The 19,742-nt window shown below is 56.6% G+C and overlaps 8 protein-coding genes across 8 annotated transcripts; 3 read left to right on the top strand and 5 right to left on the bottom strand.

Annotated features, from left to right (window-relative positions):
• Window positions 1–92: 92 nt before the first annotated feature.
• On the top strand, window positions 93–3,114 carry BDY17DRAFT_295377 (uncharacterized protein). Its single transcript, XM_033733286.1, has 3 exons — window positions 93–2,469; window positions 2,535–2,916; window positions 2,976–3,114. The coding sequence occupies exons 1-2, from the start codon at window positions 307–309 to the stop codon at window positions 2,637–2,639; spliced, it is 2,268 nt and encodes a 755-aa protein (XP_033590869.1). The 5' UTR covers window positions 93–306; the 3' UTR covers window positions 2,640–2,916; window positions 2,976–3,114.
• BDY17DRAFT_125587 (P-loop containing nucleoside triphosphate hydrolase protein) lies at window positions 3,009–4,963 on the bottom strand. Its single transcript, XM_033729355.1, has 2 exons — window positions 3,705–4,963; window positions 3,009–3,328 (listed from the first exon to the last, which is right to left on the bottom strand). Exons 1-2 carry the CDS (start codon window positions 4,693–4,695, stop codon window positions 3,219–3,221), a joined length of 1,101 nt encoding a protein of 366 aa, XP_033590870.1. The 5' UTR covers window positions 4,696–4,963; the 3' UTR covers window positions 3,009–3,218.
• A 1,821-nt stretch (window positions 4,964–6,784) lies between these two features.
• Window positions 6,785–11,842, top strand: BDY17DRAFT_248581 (P-loop containing nucleoside triphosphate hydrolase protein; the record flags this gene model as incomplete). The annotated part of the gene is made up of 6 exons (XM_033730921.1): window positions 6,785–7,006; window positions 7,060–7,086; window positions 7,140–7,233; window positions 7,286–7,627; window positions 7,685–7,734; window positions 7,790–11,842. 6 exons carry the CDS (start codon window positions 6,785–6,787, stop codon window positions 11,840–11,842), a joined length of 4,788 nt encoding a protein of 1,595 aa, XP_033590871.1.
• Window positions 11,843–12,814: 972 nt separating this feature from the next.
• On the bottom strand, window positions 12,815–14,695 carry BDY17DRAFT_295382 (beta-tubulin). The gene is made up of 4 exons (XM_033733287.1): window positions 14,545–14,695; window positions 14,410–14,433; window positions 14,285–14,352; window positions 12,815–14,227 (listed from the first exon to the last, which is right to left on the bottom strand). The coding sequence occupies exons 1-4, from the start codon at window positions 14,554–14,556 to the stop codon at window positions 12,988–12,990; spliced, it is 1,344 nt and encodes a 447-aa protein (XP_033590872.1). The 5' UTR covers window positions 14,557–14,695; the 3' UTR covers window positions 12,815–12,987.
• A 201-nt stretch (window positions 14,696–14,896) lies between these two features.
• Window positions 14,897–15,679, top strand: BDY17DRAFT_323171 (uncharacterized protein; the record flags this gene model as incomplete). The annotated part of the gene is made up of 1 exon (XM_033736960.1): window positions 14,897–15,679. The coding sequence occupies one exon, from the start codon at window positions 14,897–14,899 to the stop codon at window positions 15,677–15,679; it is 783 nt and encodes a 260-aa protein (XP_033590873.1).
• A 459-nt stretch (window positions 15,680–16,138) lies between these two features.
• BDY17DRAFT_323172 (uncharacterized protein) lies at window positions 16,139–16,537 on the bottom strand (the record flags this gene model as incomplete). The annotated part of the gene is made up of 2 exons (XM_033736961.1): window positions 16,139–16,410; window positions 16,513–16,537. The coding sequence occupies 2 exons, from the start codon at window positions 16,535–16,537 to the stop codon at window positions 16,139–16,141; spliced, it is 297 nt and encodes a 98-aa protein (XP_033590874.1).
• Window positions 16,538–16,772: 235 nt separating this feature from the next.
• On the bottom strand, window positions 16,773–17,531 carry BDY17DRAFT_323173 (HAD-like domain-containing protein; the record flags this gene model as incomplete). Its single annotated transcript, XM_033736962.1, has 1 exon — window positions 16,773–17,531. The coding sequence occupies one exon, from the start codon at window positions 17,529–17,531 to the stop codon at window positions 16,773–16,775; it is 759 nt and encodes a 252-aa protein (XP_033590875.1).
• Window positions 17,532–17,999: 468 nt separating this feature from the next.
• BDY17DRAFT_323174 (homocysteine S-methyltransferase) lies at window positions 18,000–18,950 on the bottom strand (the record flags this gene model as incomplete). The annotated part of the gene is made up of 1 exon (XM_033736963.1): window positions 18,000–18,950. The coding sequence occupies one exon, from the start codon at window positions 18,948–18,950 to the stop codon at window positions 18,000–18,002; it is 951 nt and encodes a 316-aa protein (XP_033590876.1).
• Between the last annotated feature and the right edge of the window lie 792 nt (window positions 18,951–19,742).

Raw genomic sequence — 19,742 nt, forward strand, 5'->3', positions numbered from 1 at the left:
ACGTGAAGTGGAGGGTTTGAGTTTGCGCTAGCGAGGGCAAGCGAACCTTCCGAAGCTGTCGACGTTGCCGTCGTGAACTTTTTCGCGAGCCTGACGTGAAGCACCACCGCACCCCCCGTAGACCAACGCGCAACACCGTCCTGCGCCTACGAGACATTGCAATTTTGCGTCGACCTTCGCCAACGACGTTCTTGCCTATTACTCCCCGCCCAGTTCGCGGCTACTCGACGGTCCCCAAGCATGCGCCCTCACCCTTGAATACGAACGCCGAACTCGTTGCTGCCGGCCGCAGCACGCCCAGCCAACATGAGCGGGTGGAAAGAAACCTTTACAGCCGAGGGCAAGCCTTATTACTACAATTCAGAAGGTGAAACGCAATGGGAGAAGCCAGACGGATTCTCGCAACCTACCACCCCTGCAACGCCTGCAGCCCCTCAACCGGACGGCGCGGGTGTATGGAGCGAGGCACATGCCGACAATGGCAGGCCGTACTACTACAACACTGTTACAAAGGAAACGAGATGGGAGGCACCTCCTGGCTTCGTCAGACCACTGCCGGTTGCCCGTCCTGCCCCAGCGTTTGTTGCCGGCGGCGCGCAGAACTTTGAGGACGATAATAACAACAGCAACAACTATCGCCCCAGGGAGCGTCGCAGGGATGACCGTGATCATGGTCTGCCGCAGAAGCTTGGTGGAGGCACGCCGTGGGAGCATAGACAAGACAATATGGGCTTCCGCGGAGCCATGCCAATCAAATCTGACGAGCCCGAATACTCCTCCTACGAACAAGCCGAAGAAGCGTTCTTCAAGATGCTGAACAAGCACAACATCTCCCCAGACGCCACTTGGGAATCAGCGCTGCGTGACATTGTACGCGATCGCGAGTACCGGGCTCTCAAAGATCCAAAAGAGCGGAAGGCAGCGTTTGAGAAGTACTGTGTTGAGAAGCGTGCGCAAGAGAAAGAGAAGGAGAAGGAGCGCCGTGAAAAGCTGAGAGAGGACTTCCGCAAGATGCTGAGCACGCACGAAGACATCCTACACTACACCCGTTGGAAGACTGCGCGACCGATCATCGAGCGCGAAGCCGTGTTCAGGGAGGCGGGGAACGACGATGAGCGACGACACCTGTTCGATGAATACATCTTCGAGCTGAAGAAGAAGCACGCCGAGGAGGACATGGCGCAACGCCAGAGCGCTTTGCAAGATCTCGATGCCTTGCTACAAGCGTTGGTCGCTGACCCGAACACCAAATGGGATCAAGCACGTGAGAGTGTCACGAATAACGAGAGATTCGTCACGGATCCAAAGTTCAAGACACTCAACAATGTCGACGTATTGACGGCCTTCGATAGCCACGTCAAATCTTTGGATCGTATCGCGAATGATGCAAAGCAGCGCGACAAGCGACTTCATACTCGGCGAGTACGTCAAGCTCGCGACAGTTTCAAACAGCTCCTGCAGCAAATGCACAGTCAAGGAAAGATTAAGGCCGGGACGAGGTGGCACGACTTCCATCCTCTCATTGCCGAGGATGAACGATACCTCAACCTCATCGGAACACCTGGAAGTAGTGCTCTGGACTTATTCTGGGACGTGGTCGAGGAAGAGGAGCGCAAGATTCGATCCCTACGCAACCACGCACTCGACGTCCTCGAAGACAGGCGCTACGAGATGACGTTCGACACGACTCATGCCGAGTTCGCAGCGATCATGCGTAGGGATCCTCGTACTGATCAAATGAGCGGAGATGAGACGAGCTACATCTTCGAAAAGCTCATGGACAAGATCAGGAAGCGCGCCGAAGAAGACCGATTCGCCAACGAGCGCCACCAACGCAAGGCCATCGATGCCCTGCGCAGCGTCATCAAGCATCTAGACCCCCCGGTCCGCATCAACGACACCTACGAAGACGTAGCGCCAAGGCTGCAAGGCTTTGAAGAATTCAAACTACTGGAAGACGACGCCGCGCGCCGCAACGCCTTCGAAAAGCACCTGCGACGCCTCAGAGACAAGGAAGAAGACGCGGAGCGTGATCGCGCGCGCCGCGATAGGGATCGCGATCATCGCCGCACCGAGTCCCGGCGTGATGGAGAACGTGACCGCGAGCGTCGTCACCGCACCCGCACCCCGGAAATCGACGCGTACGAAGCTGATCGGCGAAAAGCGATGGCGGATCGCGAGAAGCAGTATCGCAAGACATCCTTTGGACTATCTCCGCCGCCTCGCGACCGCAGAGATGAGCGCGACGATCGGTATCGCCGACATGAGCGGGAGGGGTTGTCAGGGTATGAGCGCGAGCGGCGGGAGCGTGAGATGGAGCGAGAGCGCAGCTATACCAGCCGCGCAGATCCAAGGGATAAGGGTAGGACCCTCGATTACGGCGACGACGATGTTGTCGGGAGCCGGCCGGGCTCGGTGAGGAAGAGGCGCGAGTCGGATGGTAGTGGGAGTGGACGGCGGGATGTCAAGGTGAGATTTACCAGGCCCTTGTTCGCTTTCGCGGACTTTGCATGCTGACTTTTGTCTACTTCTAGCGAACCCGTCGCGGCCGGACGCCCGAGCCGATGGAAGCAATGGTCAAAGAGGAGTCTCCGGCTTTGCAGAGCGGTAGCGAGGAGGGCGAGATCGAGGAGGTTTGAAGCGTGCTCCAACGGCGAGAGGCAGTTCTGTCAGGCGGCTAACCGGTCGATCACATCGAAACCACAAAGAGTAATGGACGCGAGATGGCAGGGAGGTGGACATGGAAACGCCATAGGCGAAAAGCAAGCTTCTGGTGGCCATGAGCTGTTCAAGTGGCATCTTTGAGCTGGTACACCTTACCCAACTGCGCGAGCTTCACTGAAACCCCCGTTCAGGTCCGGCGCTCTCGATGGTCAGAATTCGACCTCTCGCTTAAGGACGACTTCGGACTACGACGTATGTTTCTTCCTGCATCGTTCATCCGAGCCATTGGAGGTACTTAGTAGCGTTGACAGTGGTCACTTTTATCGTGATTGCAGCTTGCTGAGCATCACGTACTTGCACTATGCCGTGCGCTTTTCCAGAACCGCTAAACACGTGAGGACAGCGAGTGTGCGAGCCAATGTGAGATGCGCGACAAAGGCGGTGGAGCAAAGCCTCACTGGTGTATGTTCGGTACGTCTGCACTATCCTAGCTTTTTGAATCACATTCTGTTTCCTCCTCCGCCTCCACCTCCGCTCCTCGGTGAGGCAGCTACCTAGCTACCTTCTGAACTTGATGACATTGCCTCACAACGCTTCTCCGTCCGCGAGTCCTCGCGCTTCATCTCAGCCGCGAAGAAGCGCCCTGTTTGCCAGCAAGCGTCCAACCAACGGCGCAAACATGCTACTGGCGGAGTCATCGTCCTCCTCTTCGTCATCCTCGTCATCCTCGTTACCCAGTACCTCATCGGCGCCGCTCTTGAAGCATCGCTTGCGTTTGTCTCCTTTGGCACTGACCCCAGAAAGAGACGAATCGGTCAAGAAAGCGTTGAAGATGACCTTCGCGACGCCTTTCAGGACTCATCTTCCAAGAAGAACTGCATAGAATGTCAGCAAGTATTCAACCGACAGGAGTAAGCAGGAGGCAAGGATGAAACATACGTAATTCCCAGCATTCTTCTGCTCAGCGTCAAGCTGCGAGTTGAGCTTGTTGATGCGAGGGCGGTAAGTGTTGGGATCGCGGCGGAACGTGACGTCCAGACTCTCCAGGAAGCGGTTGCATCCAGTGAGCAGGCTCTCGGGCTTGTTCGCCTGCGACTTGATGGATGGCTGGCCGTCGAAGACGATGACGCGATCGGCGAGGTAGGTGGCCATGATGAAGTCGTGCTCGACGATAAAGGCCGTCTTCTTGGCGTGCATGATGAAGCGCTTGATGACGCGGGAGGCGATGATGCGCTGCTCGGAGTCGAGGTAGGCGGACGGCTCGTCGATCAGGTAGATGTCGGCGGGGATGCCGAGGGCGAGGACGATGGCGACGCGCTGCAGTTCTCCTCCCGACAGGTTTTGGACTTCTTGGTCGATGAAGTCGTCGAGCTTGAGCGGCTTGTAGACGTCCGTTTGGAATTGGGGGGAGAGGAAGGCGGCCTTGATCTTCTTGAAGAAGAGCTGGCGTACCGTGCCTTGGAACTTGGGCGTGATCTTCTGCGGCTTCATGCTGATGTGCATGGCCGGGATCTGCTTGCCGTTGTCGGGCTTCTCGGCGCCGGCAAGCATGCGGCAGAAGGTGGTCTTGCCCGTTCCGTTTTCGCCCATCATGACGATGATCTCGGAGTTGTTGAAGCTGCCGCCCTTGACGGTGAGGTGGAAGTCGCCGAGGGTCTTGGTCATGCTCGGGTACTCGTACTGGCGAGTCTTGTCGATGAGGAAGTCGTCAGTTGCATCGCCGATCCTGAACTGCAAGCTTTCCTCGCGGAAGCGCAAGTTCTCGGTGGGGATGTTGCCGTCAAGGAAAATGTTGATACCTTCTCGGACAGAAAAGGGGGCAGTGACGACACCGTAGATGGCCGGCTTTCCGTACAGACAGCAGATGAAATCCGAAAGGTAATCGAGAACGCTCAAATCGTGCTCGACGACGATGACGTAGCAGTCGGGACGGAGCAAGCTGCGGATCAAGCGACTAGCGGCCAGACGCTGCTTGACGTCGAGGAAGGAAGATGGCTCGTCGAACATGTAGCTGTGGAGAATGTAAGTCATGGGAAAGTCGAGACTGATTGGGCTGGCGGGAACTTACACATCGGCCTTTTGAACGCAGACCATGGCGATGGCAAAGCGCTGCAATTCTCCTCCGGACAAGAGGTCGACATTGCGGTCGAGCACCTGTCTCAATTCTTGGATGCGGTATTAGCACGAAGACGGCAGGCTACTGAGGTGCTGGATCCTTGCTCACCAAGAACATCAATAATCTCGTTGAACCTGTCCTCGTCTACCTGGCATCGTTGCTTCATCTGGAATCCGACGCTACGATTCTCGCCTTTGACGGCCTTGGGCAGTTGGTCGACGTACTGCGGCTTGGTGACCGCCTTCAAGTTGTCCTCGAGGACTTTGGTGAAATAGTCTGCACTCCCGTCAGCATCCGGGTCTGTTGTATACAAGGCATGCCCCGTTCTTACTTTGCAACTCTGATCCTCTGAAGTATCTCAAGATCTCTTCCCAATCCGGCGGGTCATCGTATCTGCCCAAGTTGGGCTTCAATTTCCCCGCGAGAATCTTCAACGCCGTGCTCTTGCCAATACCGTTCGTCCCAACCAGACCCAGCACCTGCCCCGGCCTCGGCATGGGCAGACGATGCAGCTTGAAGCTGTTCGGGCCGTAGCGATGGGTGACTTGGGTCTCGAGGTTGGTGGGCAGATTGATGATGTTGATGGCATCAAAGGGACACTTCTTGGGGCAGATACCGCATCCGATGCACAGTCGTTCGGAGATGAAGGCGATCTTGCTTTCGGGGGTGACTTCGATGCAGAGCTTGCCCGTGCGTACGACGGGGCAAGACTTTTTGCATTCCTGCCGACATTTCTTTGGCTTGCACTGCAGGGGAGGTTAGACAGAGGTGGATAGGGTGGGTACGTTGGGAGGGTTTTTGCCGACCTTGTCGCTGTTGACAATGGCAATACTATGGAAAGTCAGCTTCTGCCCCCTCCATGCTTCATCTCTGCTCCTCCACTGACCGAGTCAACTTGTCCCCCATGGTTGCTAGTGGCAAGGGTGGGAGAAATTGAAATTTCGTGCGCGGTCAAGGGCGAGAGTATGGCGCGAGTGGCAGGGCGCAATCGGGTGGTACTCGATCTGGTGATGGAACTTCACGATCTTCGCCCTTTGCACGAGAAGAAACAGCGCGCAAACACACAGCAGGACGGAGGTGAAGTGGATTAAAGATTCGGTGTTGGGACAAGGCAGAGGTTGCGGCGGTCAGCCATCTAGCGGGGTCTGATTGGGTAAGACCCCACCAAATTTTAGTAGGAACGTGGATGCCTGAGGCGCGATCGGCAGCCACGAAAGTCTAAATCCGGAGGTTATTACGTTCGGCGGAGCGAGGAACTTCATAGCCTCTCCATCACTCACTCCCCTCCACCATTCTCACACCCCTCCCTCCCACCACCTCTCTGCACAACCCACGGTTGCCGACGCCATTCAAGGTATGCTCTGTGCCCATCCTCTCCTCATGTCCATTTGCTAATTTCCTCCAGCATCGGCCGCTCTCTGGCCCGACTCCAGTCGACCGTTCGGCCATCAACTCATCCTCCACCGCATCCGTTTTCATCATTGTCACCGTTGCATACGCTTGTCCACGTCGAAACCCGGTGTTCCAAGTGCTGTGAACGCTGGCGAATCTCCCGTGGGGTTCCATTTGTCGCTGCACTCACTCATCCACCCGTCATCCACCCTCATCACCACTCCATCACCACAACCTCATCTTCCATCAAACTTGCAACGGCCGCATTTGCCTCGACGTCCTCTGCCTTTGAAGCGGGGAATCTGGTCGCGTACGTCAAGTCACCTGGTACGTCAATTTTCGCTTCTGGGCGACCACCACGGCTCGAGAAAACTCTGCTGACACCTCCTCCCCCCCAGCGGAGTTTCTCCCCCCCTCACTCACCTCTACCTCTCCGAGTGATGTGTCTTACCCCCCACACACATTTCTGAGATGGATCCGAATCATCTCAGACCACCCTCGCCTCTCGACCGAAGCGAAAGCGAGCTCTCCGACATCAATGACCTCCCCACCACCGCCGAGCAAGAGGATGTCGATATGTCAGACCATGCAGCCCATGATGCCATCCAGGCAATGGCAACTTCAGAGATGGACGAAAGTGAAGACGCACCTGGAGAAGAAGATGCAGACTTCAGCGAAGACATGTCTCCTGCCGAAGACATGGACGGCGTGACTGCTCACAATGCCTCGTCATCGTCATCGGAGCACAGCTCACGCTCTCCAAAGCGGAAAGCCTCTTTCGACGATGACGAATACATCAAGGCAAACCCGGAGCTGTACGGCCTACGTCGCAGTGTATGTCTCCCCTCGCCCGCCGTCTGTCATCCTTGCTAATCTCTACCCGACAGGGTCGCGCTCGACCAAGCCGCCGAGTAGTGAGTACCACTACAAGACGTGAGGCCACTGACGTGTACTAACATGACCAAAGGTTGATACGACTTCCGACTCCGACGAGGAAGACCAAGCTCCGTCCCGTAGACAGCGCAAGCGTCAGAAGACAAGCAGTGCTCGGTCCAGTAAGTGTTCCCTCCAGTGTCGATGCCTCTAGTCATACCAGTTCCTGACCATATGCAGCATCGACCAAGAAGCGTACAACCTCCGCCATCGTCTCTCGATCTCAGTCGGAAGACGAAGACGACACCTACGGCGGTGAACGTGGCCGGACATTTGCCAAGAAGCACCGCAAGCGAATGCAAGATGCCGCCGCTTCCGGCCGCGACACCCCGACCTACAGCGAAGTCCGATTCTCCACCAGGGGCGCGACGAAGGTCACGAACTACAATGAGGATGATAACCCCGAGCTCGACGAAGAGGACACGGACAGCCTGACGCCGAACTATCACTATTCGCAGCTGCCAGAAGACAACTCGCCAGCCATCGATATAGTCCTCAACTATCGCCTGAAGGAAGGCGTTGGTAAGTGACACGAGTCTTTGGTCACCAAGGACTACGTTGACTGATCTCAAATTCCAGCTGCTCCCACCGATGTCAATGCTGCCATCAAGAATGACTACGACTTCTTCGTAAGTGTTTCTCCAAGTCACCTGCCTGGCTTGCCTATGCTAACGTCCGACACAGATCAAGTGGCAAAACCAAGCGCACTACCACGCAACCTGGGAGTCGTGGGCAGACCTCAAGAATAGACGTGGTAAGCGTCGAGTGGAGAACTTCTTCCGCAAGATCGTCCTCAGAGATCTGGAAAACGCAACCGACCCCAATGTCCCCCCCGAAGATGTCGAGAGTTGGAACCTCGAGCGCGAAGCAGTCCTGGAGAACGTCGAGCGCGCCATGAACGTCGAGCGTGTCATTGGCTCACGAGATGGGGACGATGGCACAGAGTATTACACCAAGTGGAGGATGGTTGCCTACGAGTTCTGCACCTGGGAGAAGGCAGACTTGATGAGCACCCTGGCGCAGGCCGAGATCGACAAGTACCTCGACCGCACAGCGAAGCTACCCACGTCCAACGCTCGTGAATCGCGACTGGCGACTCGATCGGACTACGTCCCCTTCCGCACCCAGCCCGACTACATCAAGGGCCGTCCCTTGCGCGAGTTCCAGATCCACGGCGTCAACTTCCTCTGCCACCACTGGTGCAAAGGCAACAATGTCGTACTCGCGGACGAGATGGGGCTTGGGAAGACGGTGCAGACGGTGGCCTTCATGAACTGGCTGAGACACGACCGCGGCCAAAATGGGCCGTTCTTGGTCGTGGTGCCTTTGTCCACCATGTCCGCTTGGGCGGAAACCTTCGATCACTGGACTCCCGACATCAACTACGTCGTCTACACCGACAATCCAGCGTCGCGCCAGGTCATCCAAGACTACGAACTCCTCGTCGACGGCAATCCCAACAAGCCCAAGTTCAACGTCTTGCTCACCACTTACGAGATGATCAAGGATCATGCATTCCTGTCCCAGATCAAGTGGCAGTTCATGGCAGTCGACGAGGCTCATCGCCTCAAGAACCGCGAAGCTCAACTGTATACCAGACTGATGGACTTGGGCGTACCCAGCCGGCTCCTCATCACCGGCACACCCATGCAGAACACTCTCAGTGAGCTGTCTTCACTCATGGATTTCCTCATGCCCGGGAAGATTCATGTCGACGAGAACATTGACCTTGCGTCCACGGACGCTAGCCAGAAGATTTCCGAACTCACTAACGCCGTCGCGCCGTACATGATCCGCCGTACCAAGAAGAAGGTCGAGAGCGATCTTCCCCCAAAGACGGAGAAGATCATCCGTGTCGAGTTGTCGGACTTGCAGCTGGAGTATTACAAGAATATTCTCACCCGCAACTACGCTGCTCTGAACGCCGGTGCTGGAGCCAAGAAGACCAGCCTTCTGAACGTCATGATGGAGCTGAAGAAGATCAGCAATCATCCATTCATGTTTCCCAACGCAGAAGAACGCGTCCTGGACGGAAGCAACTCCCGTGAGGATCAGCTCAAAGCCTTGATCACGACATCCGGAAAGATGATGCTGCTCGACCGCCTGTTGACCAAGCTGAAGAAAGATGGCCATCGTGTTCTGATCTTCAGCCAGATGGTCAAGATGCTGGACATCCTAAGCGACTACCTCCACCTCAGGGGTTACCAATTCCAGAGGTTGGACGGCACGATCCCTGCTGGCCCGCGGAAGATGGCAATGGACCACTTCAACGCCCCCGATAGCAAGGACTTTTGCTTCCTGCTCTCCACCCGCGCCGGCGGACTTGGAATCAATCTCATGACTGCTGACACCGTCATCTTGTTCGACTCGGATTGGAACCCGCAAGCCGATCTGCAGGCAATGGCGCGAGCCCATCGCATTGGACAGAAGAAGCCTGTCAGCGTTTACCGTCTCGTTTCAAAAGACACGGTGGAAGAAGAGGTGCTGGAGCGCGCCAGGAACAAGCTCATGCTGGAGTACATCACCATCCAGCGTGGCATCACCGACAAAGATGCAAAAGAGCTTGCGAACCGCATGGCCAGAGGCGGTGCCGCTGTCGCCGAGCCAGAGTCTAGCGACGACATCTCCAGGATTCTGAAGCGCCGCGGTCAACGCATGTTTGAGCAGACCGGGAACCAGCAGAAGCTGGAGCAGATTGACATTGATGAAGTGCTCGAGAATGCCGAAGAGCATGAGACTGACGAGCCTGAGGGCATCACGACTGATGGCGGCGAGGAGTTTCTGCGCAGCTTCGACTACACCGATGTCAAGCTGGATCTGGAATGGGACGACATCATTCCCAAAGATCAGCTCGAGAAGCTCAAGGAGGAAGAGAGAAAGAGGAAGGAGGCGGAGTACCTCGAGAGCGTGATTGAGCAGAATCAGCCTCGCAAGCGCAAAGCACCAGCGGATATCGGTGGCGAGAGGGGCCGAGCAGCGAAAAAGCGAGCCATCACCAAGTTTACCGCTGCTGTCGACGGTGATGACGAAGACTCGGGACCCGACGACTCCGACGACGATGGAGGCCAAGATCCCAAGCGACCTCTGAGTGCCAAAGAATGCCGCTACCTCATCCGGGCTGTCGAACGATATGGGGCTCTCGAGGACATGCAGGACGTCATCATCAAGGAAGCTCGACTCGGTGGCCGCGATATTGAGGTGATCAAGTCCACGTTGCAAGACATCTCCGACGCAGCCGCACGTACGCTCAAGGAGCACGAGGACGAGATGGCAGAGCGGGAGAAAGCCACCAACAAGCCGCCAACCAAGAAGGATAAGAAGCAGCCTTGCTTCGACTTCAGAGGGGTTAAGAAGGTGAATGCCGCCACATTCCTCGAGCGGCCGGCACAGATGCGAATGCTGCGAGACGTGGTTGCCAATACTACCGACTGGAAGAGCTTCCGCATCCCCGAGGTCGAGAAGGCTCCGAAATACTCGTGCGATTGGGGCTCTCGTGAAGACGGCATGCTCTGTGTTGGCATGGCTAGGCACGGTCATGGTGCATGGATACAAATTCGAGATGATGAAGAGCTTGGTATGAGCGACAGATTGTTCCTTGAGGAGCACCGCGTCGCCAAGAAGGAAGAGCGCAACAAAGCGCAAGGCAAAGAGACTGCCAAGTCGCCCGGAGCGGTGCACCTGGTGCGTCGCGCGGACTACCTCATCGCCGTGCTCCAGGACAAGACGAGCAACGGCACGAATCTCGCAGCCAGGAAGCAGCTCGAGAATCACCATCGCAACAAGAAGAAGCCCTCGGGTCAACTTGCTGGCCGACTCGAAGCCTTGAGTGCAGAGAGAGGCTCTACCACGCCTCGACACAGACCTAGCGATGCCAAGTCCACCGCAGAGCGGCTCGGCCACGGCTTGACGAACGGGCACCGCAAGGGCAGCACCAACGACCACGAGAAGCCCAAGCATCGGCCGTCAGAGGAGAGTAAAGCACACCACGACCGTCCTGGTTCTTCGCAGGCCAACGGTCATGTAGCGCCTACGCCAAAGGACGACACGGAAGCCAAGATCCAGCGCATTTTGAGCCCGGTGTCTAAGCATCTCATCCTCGTCTCGGGCGCGACCAAGAGGAAGGTTCCGGAGGATGTTGCCAGACTTAAGATCATCAAGTCCGGCCTCCTCGCCATTGGCCAGCACATCCTTTCGCAAGTCCATGAAGGCGGCCACGCGAAGCTCGAAGACAACATGTGGGAATACATTGTGGACTATTACTGGCCCCGCAGCAAGGCTTCCGAGAAGAGCGTCTCCGGACAGAAGCTCAGAGACATGTACAAGAAGGTTGCCGGAAAGGATGCAGCGGCTGCTGCGGCGGCCAAGGACGCGCCGGCCAAGCCCACGCCAGTGACGAATGGCATCACGGCGTCCGAGATCAAGAAAGACGGCGGCGTGACGACGGCAACCACGGCGGTCAAGAAGGAGAACGTCCCGGCTCCCCCACGCAAGCTCCCTGACTTCAAGCGCGACCCTTCGGCCCCCAAGAGAGATCGTGATGCCTCTCGTTCTCGCAGCGTCAGCAGGGTGGCCCGCTCACGCAGCAACAGCAAGGCCTCTAGTTCTCGCAGCGCCAGCCGCGCCTCTCCACCAGATACGAGGCGTCCAGACGACAACCCCGTCACCAAGCAGAGAAGCCCGTCGGTCGCCTACTCCAGCGAGTACAAGAGGCGCCTCTCTTCTGATCGACGCTACTGATCACGTCGTCGCTCCGCGACGGCTCACCGCATGATTCCCCGAAACATGCCCTACATACAACGCTTCATACTCCCTACCGCACAACGACGCTCCTGGATTTCCAGGATATACTCCGGCAGCATCCAGGGCTTTTCCTTCAGCATCCGCGTCGTATGCAGAGATTGTCCGCACGATAACGCGAGTCAGTGTGGGAAGGGAGCCACAATACCACGAGAGAAAAATGACCTATCGAAAACCCTCACAAAAAAAGTATGAAAAGATGGACTACACCATGTTCTGGAGGTTGGAGAAGGACGGGGTTTCACATGCAGCAGCAAAGCAGGGTTGTTTTTTACTGTTTTTTTCTTTTTCGCGCTGGACCTCGACACCCCGACACCCGCTCGCCGCTTCGCCTGCCTTGCGCTCTTGTTGATTCTGGAACTCCAATGGCGCTGCTCCTTTCATGTCTTCCTGGTGTCTCCCTCCTCGTGAGGGAACCCGGGAAACTGGAGGGGTATGCTGCCGGAGGGAAGGGATTGGAAGGGGTGCAAGAAGGGCGATATGGTTTGAGTGGATGTTAGGCTGAGAGGGAGGAGGAGCGAGAGCGAGGGGCGAGGGGCGAGGGAGAGAGTGCCGTTTTGTTGTTTTTGAGTCTTCTCTTGTTGTTCGCAGCAGGGCGCGGGGCATTTCTGTACTCCTTTGCTGGATGTAACGGGATCACCACTGCTGCTGTGGATGTGGAGGAGATGGAGATGAGGGGAGGTGCTTGCTTGCTTGCTCGTTGCTTTTTTCTTTCTTCTCTCTTTCTCGTTGAGAGAGGTGTGAGGGATTGGAGGGAGATCAGCTGGGTTTTACTGCTGCTGTGGATAGTCTTGATGAATGGAAGGAACATGGTGCCATCATAAAACATTTCCCATTCTCACCGCGTTCCATTTGCTTTGAACTTGCGGCTGCACGTGATCTTCCTGTGGAGGTAGGCAAGGAATGAGGCGACGGTGTGAAACATGCATGGCAAAAGGAGTTACTATCAACACTACCTGATGAGTGCCAAAGCTAGCCTAACTACCGCATCAAGAGAAACACAAAATCCCGCTCGTCAATCTTAGACACTGCACTGCTCAAGCCTTACCCACAAACATGATTTGGAAAACGCGTGGGGACGGCGCTTACTCCTCCGCCTCCAGCGGCGCCTCCTCATCGTACTCCTCCTCGCCCTCGGAGACGGAGGCCTCCTGGTACTGCTGGTACTCGGAGACGAGGTCGTTCATGTTGGACTCGGCCTCGGTGAACTCCATCTCGTCCATGCCCTCGCCGGTGTACCAATGCAAGAAGGCCTTGCGACGGAACATGGCGGTGAACTGGTCGCCGACGCGCTTGAACAGCTCCTGGATGGAGGTGGAGTTGCCGACAAAGGTGGAGCTCATCTTGAGGCCCTTGGGGGGGATGGAGCACAGGGCGGTCTGGACGTTGTTGGGGATCCACTCGACAAAGTAGGCGCTGTTCTTCTTCTGGATGTTGCTGATCTGGTCCTCGACCTCCTTCATGGAGACCTTGCCGCGGTAGATGGCGGAGCAGGTGAGGTAGCGGCCGTTGCGGAAGTCCGAGGCGGCCATCATGTTCTTGGGGTCGAAGATTTGCTGCGTCAGCTCGGGCACGCTGACGGCGCGGAAGCTGTAGGCGCCGCGGCTGGTCAGGGGGGCGAAGCCGACCATGAAGAAGTGGAGACGAGGGAAGGGGACCATGTTGACGGCCAGCTTGCGGAGATCGCTGTTGAGCTGACCGGGGAAGCGCAGGCAGGTGGTGATGCCCGACATGACGGCGGAGACGAGGTGGTTCAGGTCGCCGTAGCTGGGGTTGTTGAGCTTGAGGGTGCGCATGCAGATGTCGTAGAGGGCCTCGTTGTCGATACAGAAAGTCTCGTCGGAGTTCTCGACGAGCTGGTGGACGGAGAGGGTGGCGTTGTAGGGCTCGACGACGGTGTCGGAGACCTTGGGGCTGGGCATGACGGAGAAGGTGGCCATCATGCGGTCGGGGAACTCCTCGCGGATCTTGCTGATGAGGAGCGTGCCCATGCCGGCGCCAGTACCACCACCGAGGGAGTGGGTGATCTGGAAGCCCTGCAGGCAGTCGCAGCCTTCAGCCTCGCGACGGACGACATCGAGCACTTGGTCGACGAGCTCGGCACCCTCAGTGTAATGGCCCTTGGCCCAGTTGTTGCCAGCGCCGGACTGACCGAAGACGAAGTTGTCGGGGCGGAAGAGCTGACCGAAGGGGCCGGCACGGACGGCGTCCATGGTACCGGGCTCCAAGTCGACGAGGACGGCACGGGGGACATACTTGTTGCTGGAGGCCTCGTTGAAGTAGACATTCATGCGCTCCAGCTGGAGGTCAGAAGTGCCATTGTACCTGCAGAGCCATTAACACGTGTAACCTCGCATATCTTTGACATGTTGGGACACATACACGCCGGAGCCGTCCAGGCCGTGCTCGCCGGAGATGTTCTGCCAGAAGGCCGCGCCGATTTGGTTGCCCTTTGGTGAATATCAGTTGACCGTACTCTTCACATTGTCATGACGTGTTCGACGTACACATTGGCCGGTTTGGAGGTGGACCTGTGCGGTAAAGAAGTGGTGTCAGCTCATCGTGTTCCTTCAAATCCAAACGGCCGCACAGACGCGCGAGGGGTTACGCGTGTGGGTAGCGAAGGGGGGGCGTCAACTTACGATTTCACGCATCTTCGCGGTTGGTGAGGAGGTCAGATGGTTGAAGGCGATGCGGACTCGGCCTGGCGGTGGTGTTGAGGCGCGTAGCGGAGGCGGAGGGGTGTGTGTTGGGAGTGAGGGGGGTGGAAGGGAGGATGTTGCGGTGTAGGCTTCCAATAAACAACTCCCCAATTGTCCAAGCGCGTGTGGGCTGTTTCCCTCCGCGCTAGTCAGATGCGGGACACAAGTGTTGGTGCTCGAGCTTGGCGGCCATAAGTCGATGCTTCGAAGCTCGACCGAACGAAACTGCAGCGCTTCACTTCCATATGCGCACAACACGTCAATTGCTCACCCATCCGCATAGGGACCGAGCATGGCTTCCGTTCGACAGCTCATCCCTCGTGCCAGTCTGGCCCTGCATTCTCGCCAACTCCAGCACCGCTTACTGCTCCCAACCATCCGCAATGCTACAACTACACGACCGCCGCCTCCGCCGAAACCTCGAGTGCTAGAGAAGCCGGAACGCTTCAACCCGCCATCTCATCCGTCTCGTCGAGCAAGACCGCGACAATACCCCGGGCCCCCGTTGAGCGAGCATGAACGCCAAGCCCAAAAGACGAAAAAGTACCCGCACATGATGCCGCCGGAAGGCAGCTTCATGTTCTGGTTTCTCACCAACCGCGCCGTGCACGTCTGGATCACGCTGTCGGTCCTTCTCTCCCTCATATTTGCAATCTGGTTCAGTGATTTCTACTACACCACGCCCTTTCAAGACCTCTTGCCGCCCAAGAGCATGTTCTACTCCCACCCTTTCCAGTACCTGGGTCGATACTGGAGTGTCTATCAGATGCACGTCGATCATACTTCAGCAGAGGTGGCGGAGAGGAGGAAGCAGAAAGTGGACGATGTGAAAAAGAGGTCGGACTATCGGAAAGCGCACGGAATGGAGGATGGTGGTCTGTTTGGCTGGACTGCGAAGACGGACGAGGAGGAATTGGGTCCGGCATTGCGGGAGGGAGGAGGGTCGGGACCGAACCCTGCCGTGGACATAGCTAGCCCGACGGCGGTCATCGACACCAAAGCGGAGGAGCATGTCTACCTGGACTTTGAGGGAAAGACACAAGTGGCCCGCAAGAAGTGGTTTGGCATTTGGTAGACCATTGAAATCCTGGTTTTGTCACTTTGATTGTCTGTCCTTTCCTCTGCATCTGGCCAATGTGGCTTTGATCGCTTTCCAGCGCACCATCCCTGCATCGAGGGTGACCCTCAGGGACAGCTTGCTACCGCGTGCCTGGTGCGCAGTTGACCGCACTCTGTAGATGGCACCAGGGTGTCGCAGGATAGCCATGCTTTCATGACTAGTAGCAGAGCAGCGTCTCGAGACGCTGGAACGCACTCCGAAGTGCAGCAGCTGCAGGACAGCCCGGAGTCAACAAACAGCACGACAAGAACATCAGCCGTGTGACCTACTCGGCATCGCCCCTCCCTCCAGCTCACGAATGTCTCGTCTCTGAGCAGGTGTTCTCTCCGGAGGACATCATCCACCACCACGCTGCTCGATCATCCTGCTCACTGTTGTGCCGCACAAACAACCCATGCCGCCCCTCAGCGGAGATCATACATGCTTCGTACTCCCAATCACCTCCCCCCGCACCTTCGTCCAATCAATACTCGCATCCAACTCCTCATCCACCAGCCCACAAATCACCACATTATCCCCCCGCACCAGATACAAGCCATGCGCCTGCTCAGCCGACGGCTCCTCGTCCTCCTGCGGTCGAATGACGCGCTCGATGGTGTCTTTGAGCACGAGGTTCGTCACTTGGTCGCAGCTGATGAGCGTGCCGGTGAGGGTGCGGCCGTCGACGGTTATGATGAGGACTTTTTCTGTGGAGGGGGAGGGTGCGGCGTCAGCTTGTTGCCTTTTTGCGTGGGGGGGTGTTTTGTAAGCCTGGTTTTGGCGTGTTGTGTGGGGGTTGAGGAACTTACTGTTTAGGTAGGGGGTGAGAGACATGGTTAGGAGAGAGGGGAAGGCTGCGGCGCCTGGACGGGGAGGGTGAAGAGGTTCAATGTGCGGATCGATCGAGTGGGAGTTCTGATGTGATGGAGTGTAAATATTTGGACGTGAAGCTTGAAGTCAGGTCAGGTACAATTTGATATTGGTCCGTGCGCTTCAAGAAATCAATTGCCCTCGCAGGTTGAACATCGACTACATTCTTCACCTCGCATCCACTTCGCATTATGAAAACTCACGACAGAGCCTTATCAACAATATCCGCCAGCTCCGCCAGAGTATCAACCTTGAACTTGTACCCAAAGTCCACCCCCTCAGTGCTGCCCTTCGCCCCCATCACCCCCTTCCGATCCACCCACACACTCTGAATCCCCATTTCCTTCGCCGGGCGGTGATCGTGAAACAAGCTCTGCGCAACGTGGCAAAGCTGCTCCTTCTCCAGGCCAAAATCGGTCTTGATGTGCTCGAGCAGGTAGTGGAAGTTGCGCAGGTCCGGCTTGTACGAGCCGATGTCCTCGGCGGTGTAGATGGCGTCGAAATGCACGCCTTTCAGCGGGCCGGCGAGCGTTTTACTGAAAGATGCGCGGTCAACATTGGACAAAGGCATTAATTTGAAGCGCTGGCCGAGTCGCTGCATCGCTGCAACGGTGTCCGGGAATGCTGCGTAGGAGGGGATCGAGGCGCCGTACTGCTTGCATGCTGCCTCCACTTGATCCTGGGTGAGTTTGCCGTCTTCAACGATCTGAAGTTCTTTGGCGTAGCGTCGGAGGCCTTCGGCGATCACCTGCGATTGCTGCATGGTGGGGTGCTCCTTTTGGACTGTCGTGTCATGATACTCGATGGCGAGCAGGAGTTGCTTGTGGTCCTTGGGAAGGTAGGGGCCCAGGGCTGTGCTTCTTGCTGCGTCAGCAATGCCGTTCTCCCAGTCAATCAGAGTCCCGTAGATGTCGAAGGAAAGAGCCTTGACTTTGTCCCAGGGAATGGATGAAGACATGGCCGATTAGCGTGAGTAAGTATTCCTTTCTGTGAAACAGCTGTTGTGGTGCCTCAACAATGCGAAATAAAACAAAGAAGAACTGCGATTCTGGTTGGAAAGAGAGTCTTTTTCTACTTACGCATAGTGTACGCCGAGTGCTTGTAGCTTGGCTGCAGCCTCAGGGTCCGGCTGCGAAAGGCAGCCCAAGGGCGCGGTGGGGCCCTCCGCGCCCAATTCCAACCAGTAACGAGGCGAGTTTCATCCACCACATCTGCAACGATGCGCCTTAGATGCTCTACAACTGGAAAGGACTTTTATGTTTCTTCAAATCCATGGTATTTCCTTGAGCCGAAGGTAATTGCATATTCGAATCTGCGAGGCTGCGCATTTTTGCTGGCAAGGGCTGGTCCGGTGCAAAGCTTTGGGCCACATTCGTAGATGCATCATGTCCAGATAACAAGCCTTTGATTCACGAAGTCAACAACGTTATCGCTTCAGGGCCTGCGAAATGGCAATGATATCCGTAGGAGTCGTCCTGCAGCAACCTCCGATCAAGCCAGCGCCATGCTGTTGCCAATGGCGAGCAAGCTGACCGAAATCCAAGGGACCAGACGAGGAGCTCGACCAAGTGTTCGTTTGAGCATCCCACTTTTCTCCCGAGTTGGGATACACGAGCAGTGGAACGTCGAGCTGTCCTGTCAAATGTTGCAGCGCGTCTGTAGCCAGGTCAGCCGAGATGCAGTTGAATCCAAAGGCCAGCACTCGTTCGCGATGTGCTTGAAGTAGCTTTGCTAGTTCCACGAGGGAAGTGCCATCGCTGATATGCTGTGAGTCCTTCAAGGTGCAGCTAACCCAAGCGGTTGTGGTGGAAAACTCATCACGCAGGAGCTCAAGGACGGCTTCGATTTCGTGAACTTGAGGCATGGTCTCAATTGCAAGCAAGTCCACCTCGGCATCGACCAAAGCTCGGATTCGTGCACGATGGAAATTCTGAAAGCCAGACTTGGAGAGCTGGTAGTCCCCGCGATATTCTGACCCGTCAGCTAGATACGCTCCATAGGGGCCCACGCTGCCCGCGACTAGAAGAGGGACATCTCGTCTAACAGTCTGGCCGTAGGCCTCCTCTACAGCAAGACGGGCAAGCATAGCGCTACGCTTGATGAGGGCCGTGGCTTTCTCCTCGTTGAGATTCAAATGTTCAGCAAAACCAGCGGCGCTCGCTTGGTAGGAAGCGGTGATTGCGAAGTTGGCACCGGCGAGGAAGTAGTCCAGGTGGACTTGTTTGATGACCATTGGGTCTTCTTCGAGGATTTTAGCGGACCAGAGGGAATGGTTCAGATCGTAGCCTCTTGACTCCAGCTCTGTCGCGAGGGCGCCGTCGATGACCATTGGGCCATGCCTTTCCAGGAGGCGGAGGAAGTCTTGCCGGGATAACATGCTGTGGAGCAAAGGAGCCGGCCTTGGCCTTGGTGGTTGAGAGCGAGTCGAGGGAGATCCGGATTGTCATCATCTAGTATCTTGTCTTTGCCATTGCCAGGTCGTGCAAGGCTGGTGGCGACCAATATGCATTTGTTTTACATAACCCGTGGGCATAAGAAAAAGAAGCGTCTATCAGATAGAGAAAGTGGGGGAGACATTGCTGCACGGACGACCAGGCGGGCGCGGCTTGTGGAAGCAGCCGAAGCCAGCACTTCCTTATCTCAAGCTCTCAACACACCCTTTTGCGCTCGACCACATCCTCGTTTGTATTCAATTCGCTCCCGCAGAGACGCTGGTGAATGCTGCCAGCCAAGTGAGAGATTTTCCACCCGCTCCTGCCCACTCTTTCACGTGATTCCGCGGCTACCAGCTCCTTCGGCGGATGATGAGAGCATCGAACTAAATTAGCATTGCCTTGCCGCTCTCGAAAATCCCTCACACGCATATCCCCCTACCCGCTCGTATGGATCGGTCGGAAGCTCGACAATGACGCCAGCCCGGCCCTAGGCTGACGAAGATCACAATGTCTACGGGGTTCTTCAACCGCAGGAGGACGTCGCCCGCCGTGAATGGGCTTGGCAACAGCGACGCCTTACCGGAACTGAATGGCGCCCACGACACCGAATCGCTGGCTGCAGTAAGTGCGACAAGCCCCAGAGTCGGCAGAAGGATCTCCATCTCTGGGGGTGCGGGACTTTCGTCTTCCTTTGGTTTGCCTGGCAGATCCTATATCCACCACGCTGGCCACCC

This window comes from Neohortaea acidophila (genome assembly GCF_010093505.1).
Source record: "Neohortaea acidophila strain CBS 113389 unplaced genomic scaffold BDY17scaffold_4, whole genome shotgun sequence".
Lineage (NCBI taxonomy): Eukaryota > Fungi > Ascomycota > Dothideomycetes > Mycosphaerellales > Teratosphaeriaceae > Neohortaea > Neohortaea acidophila.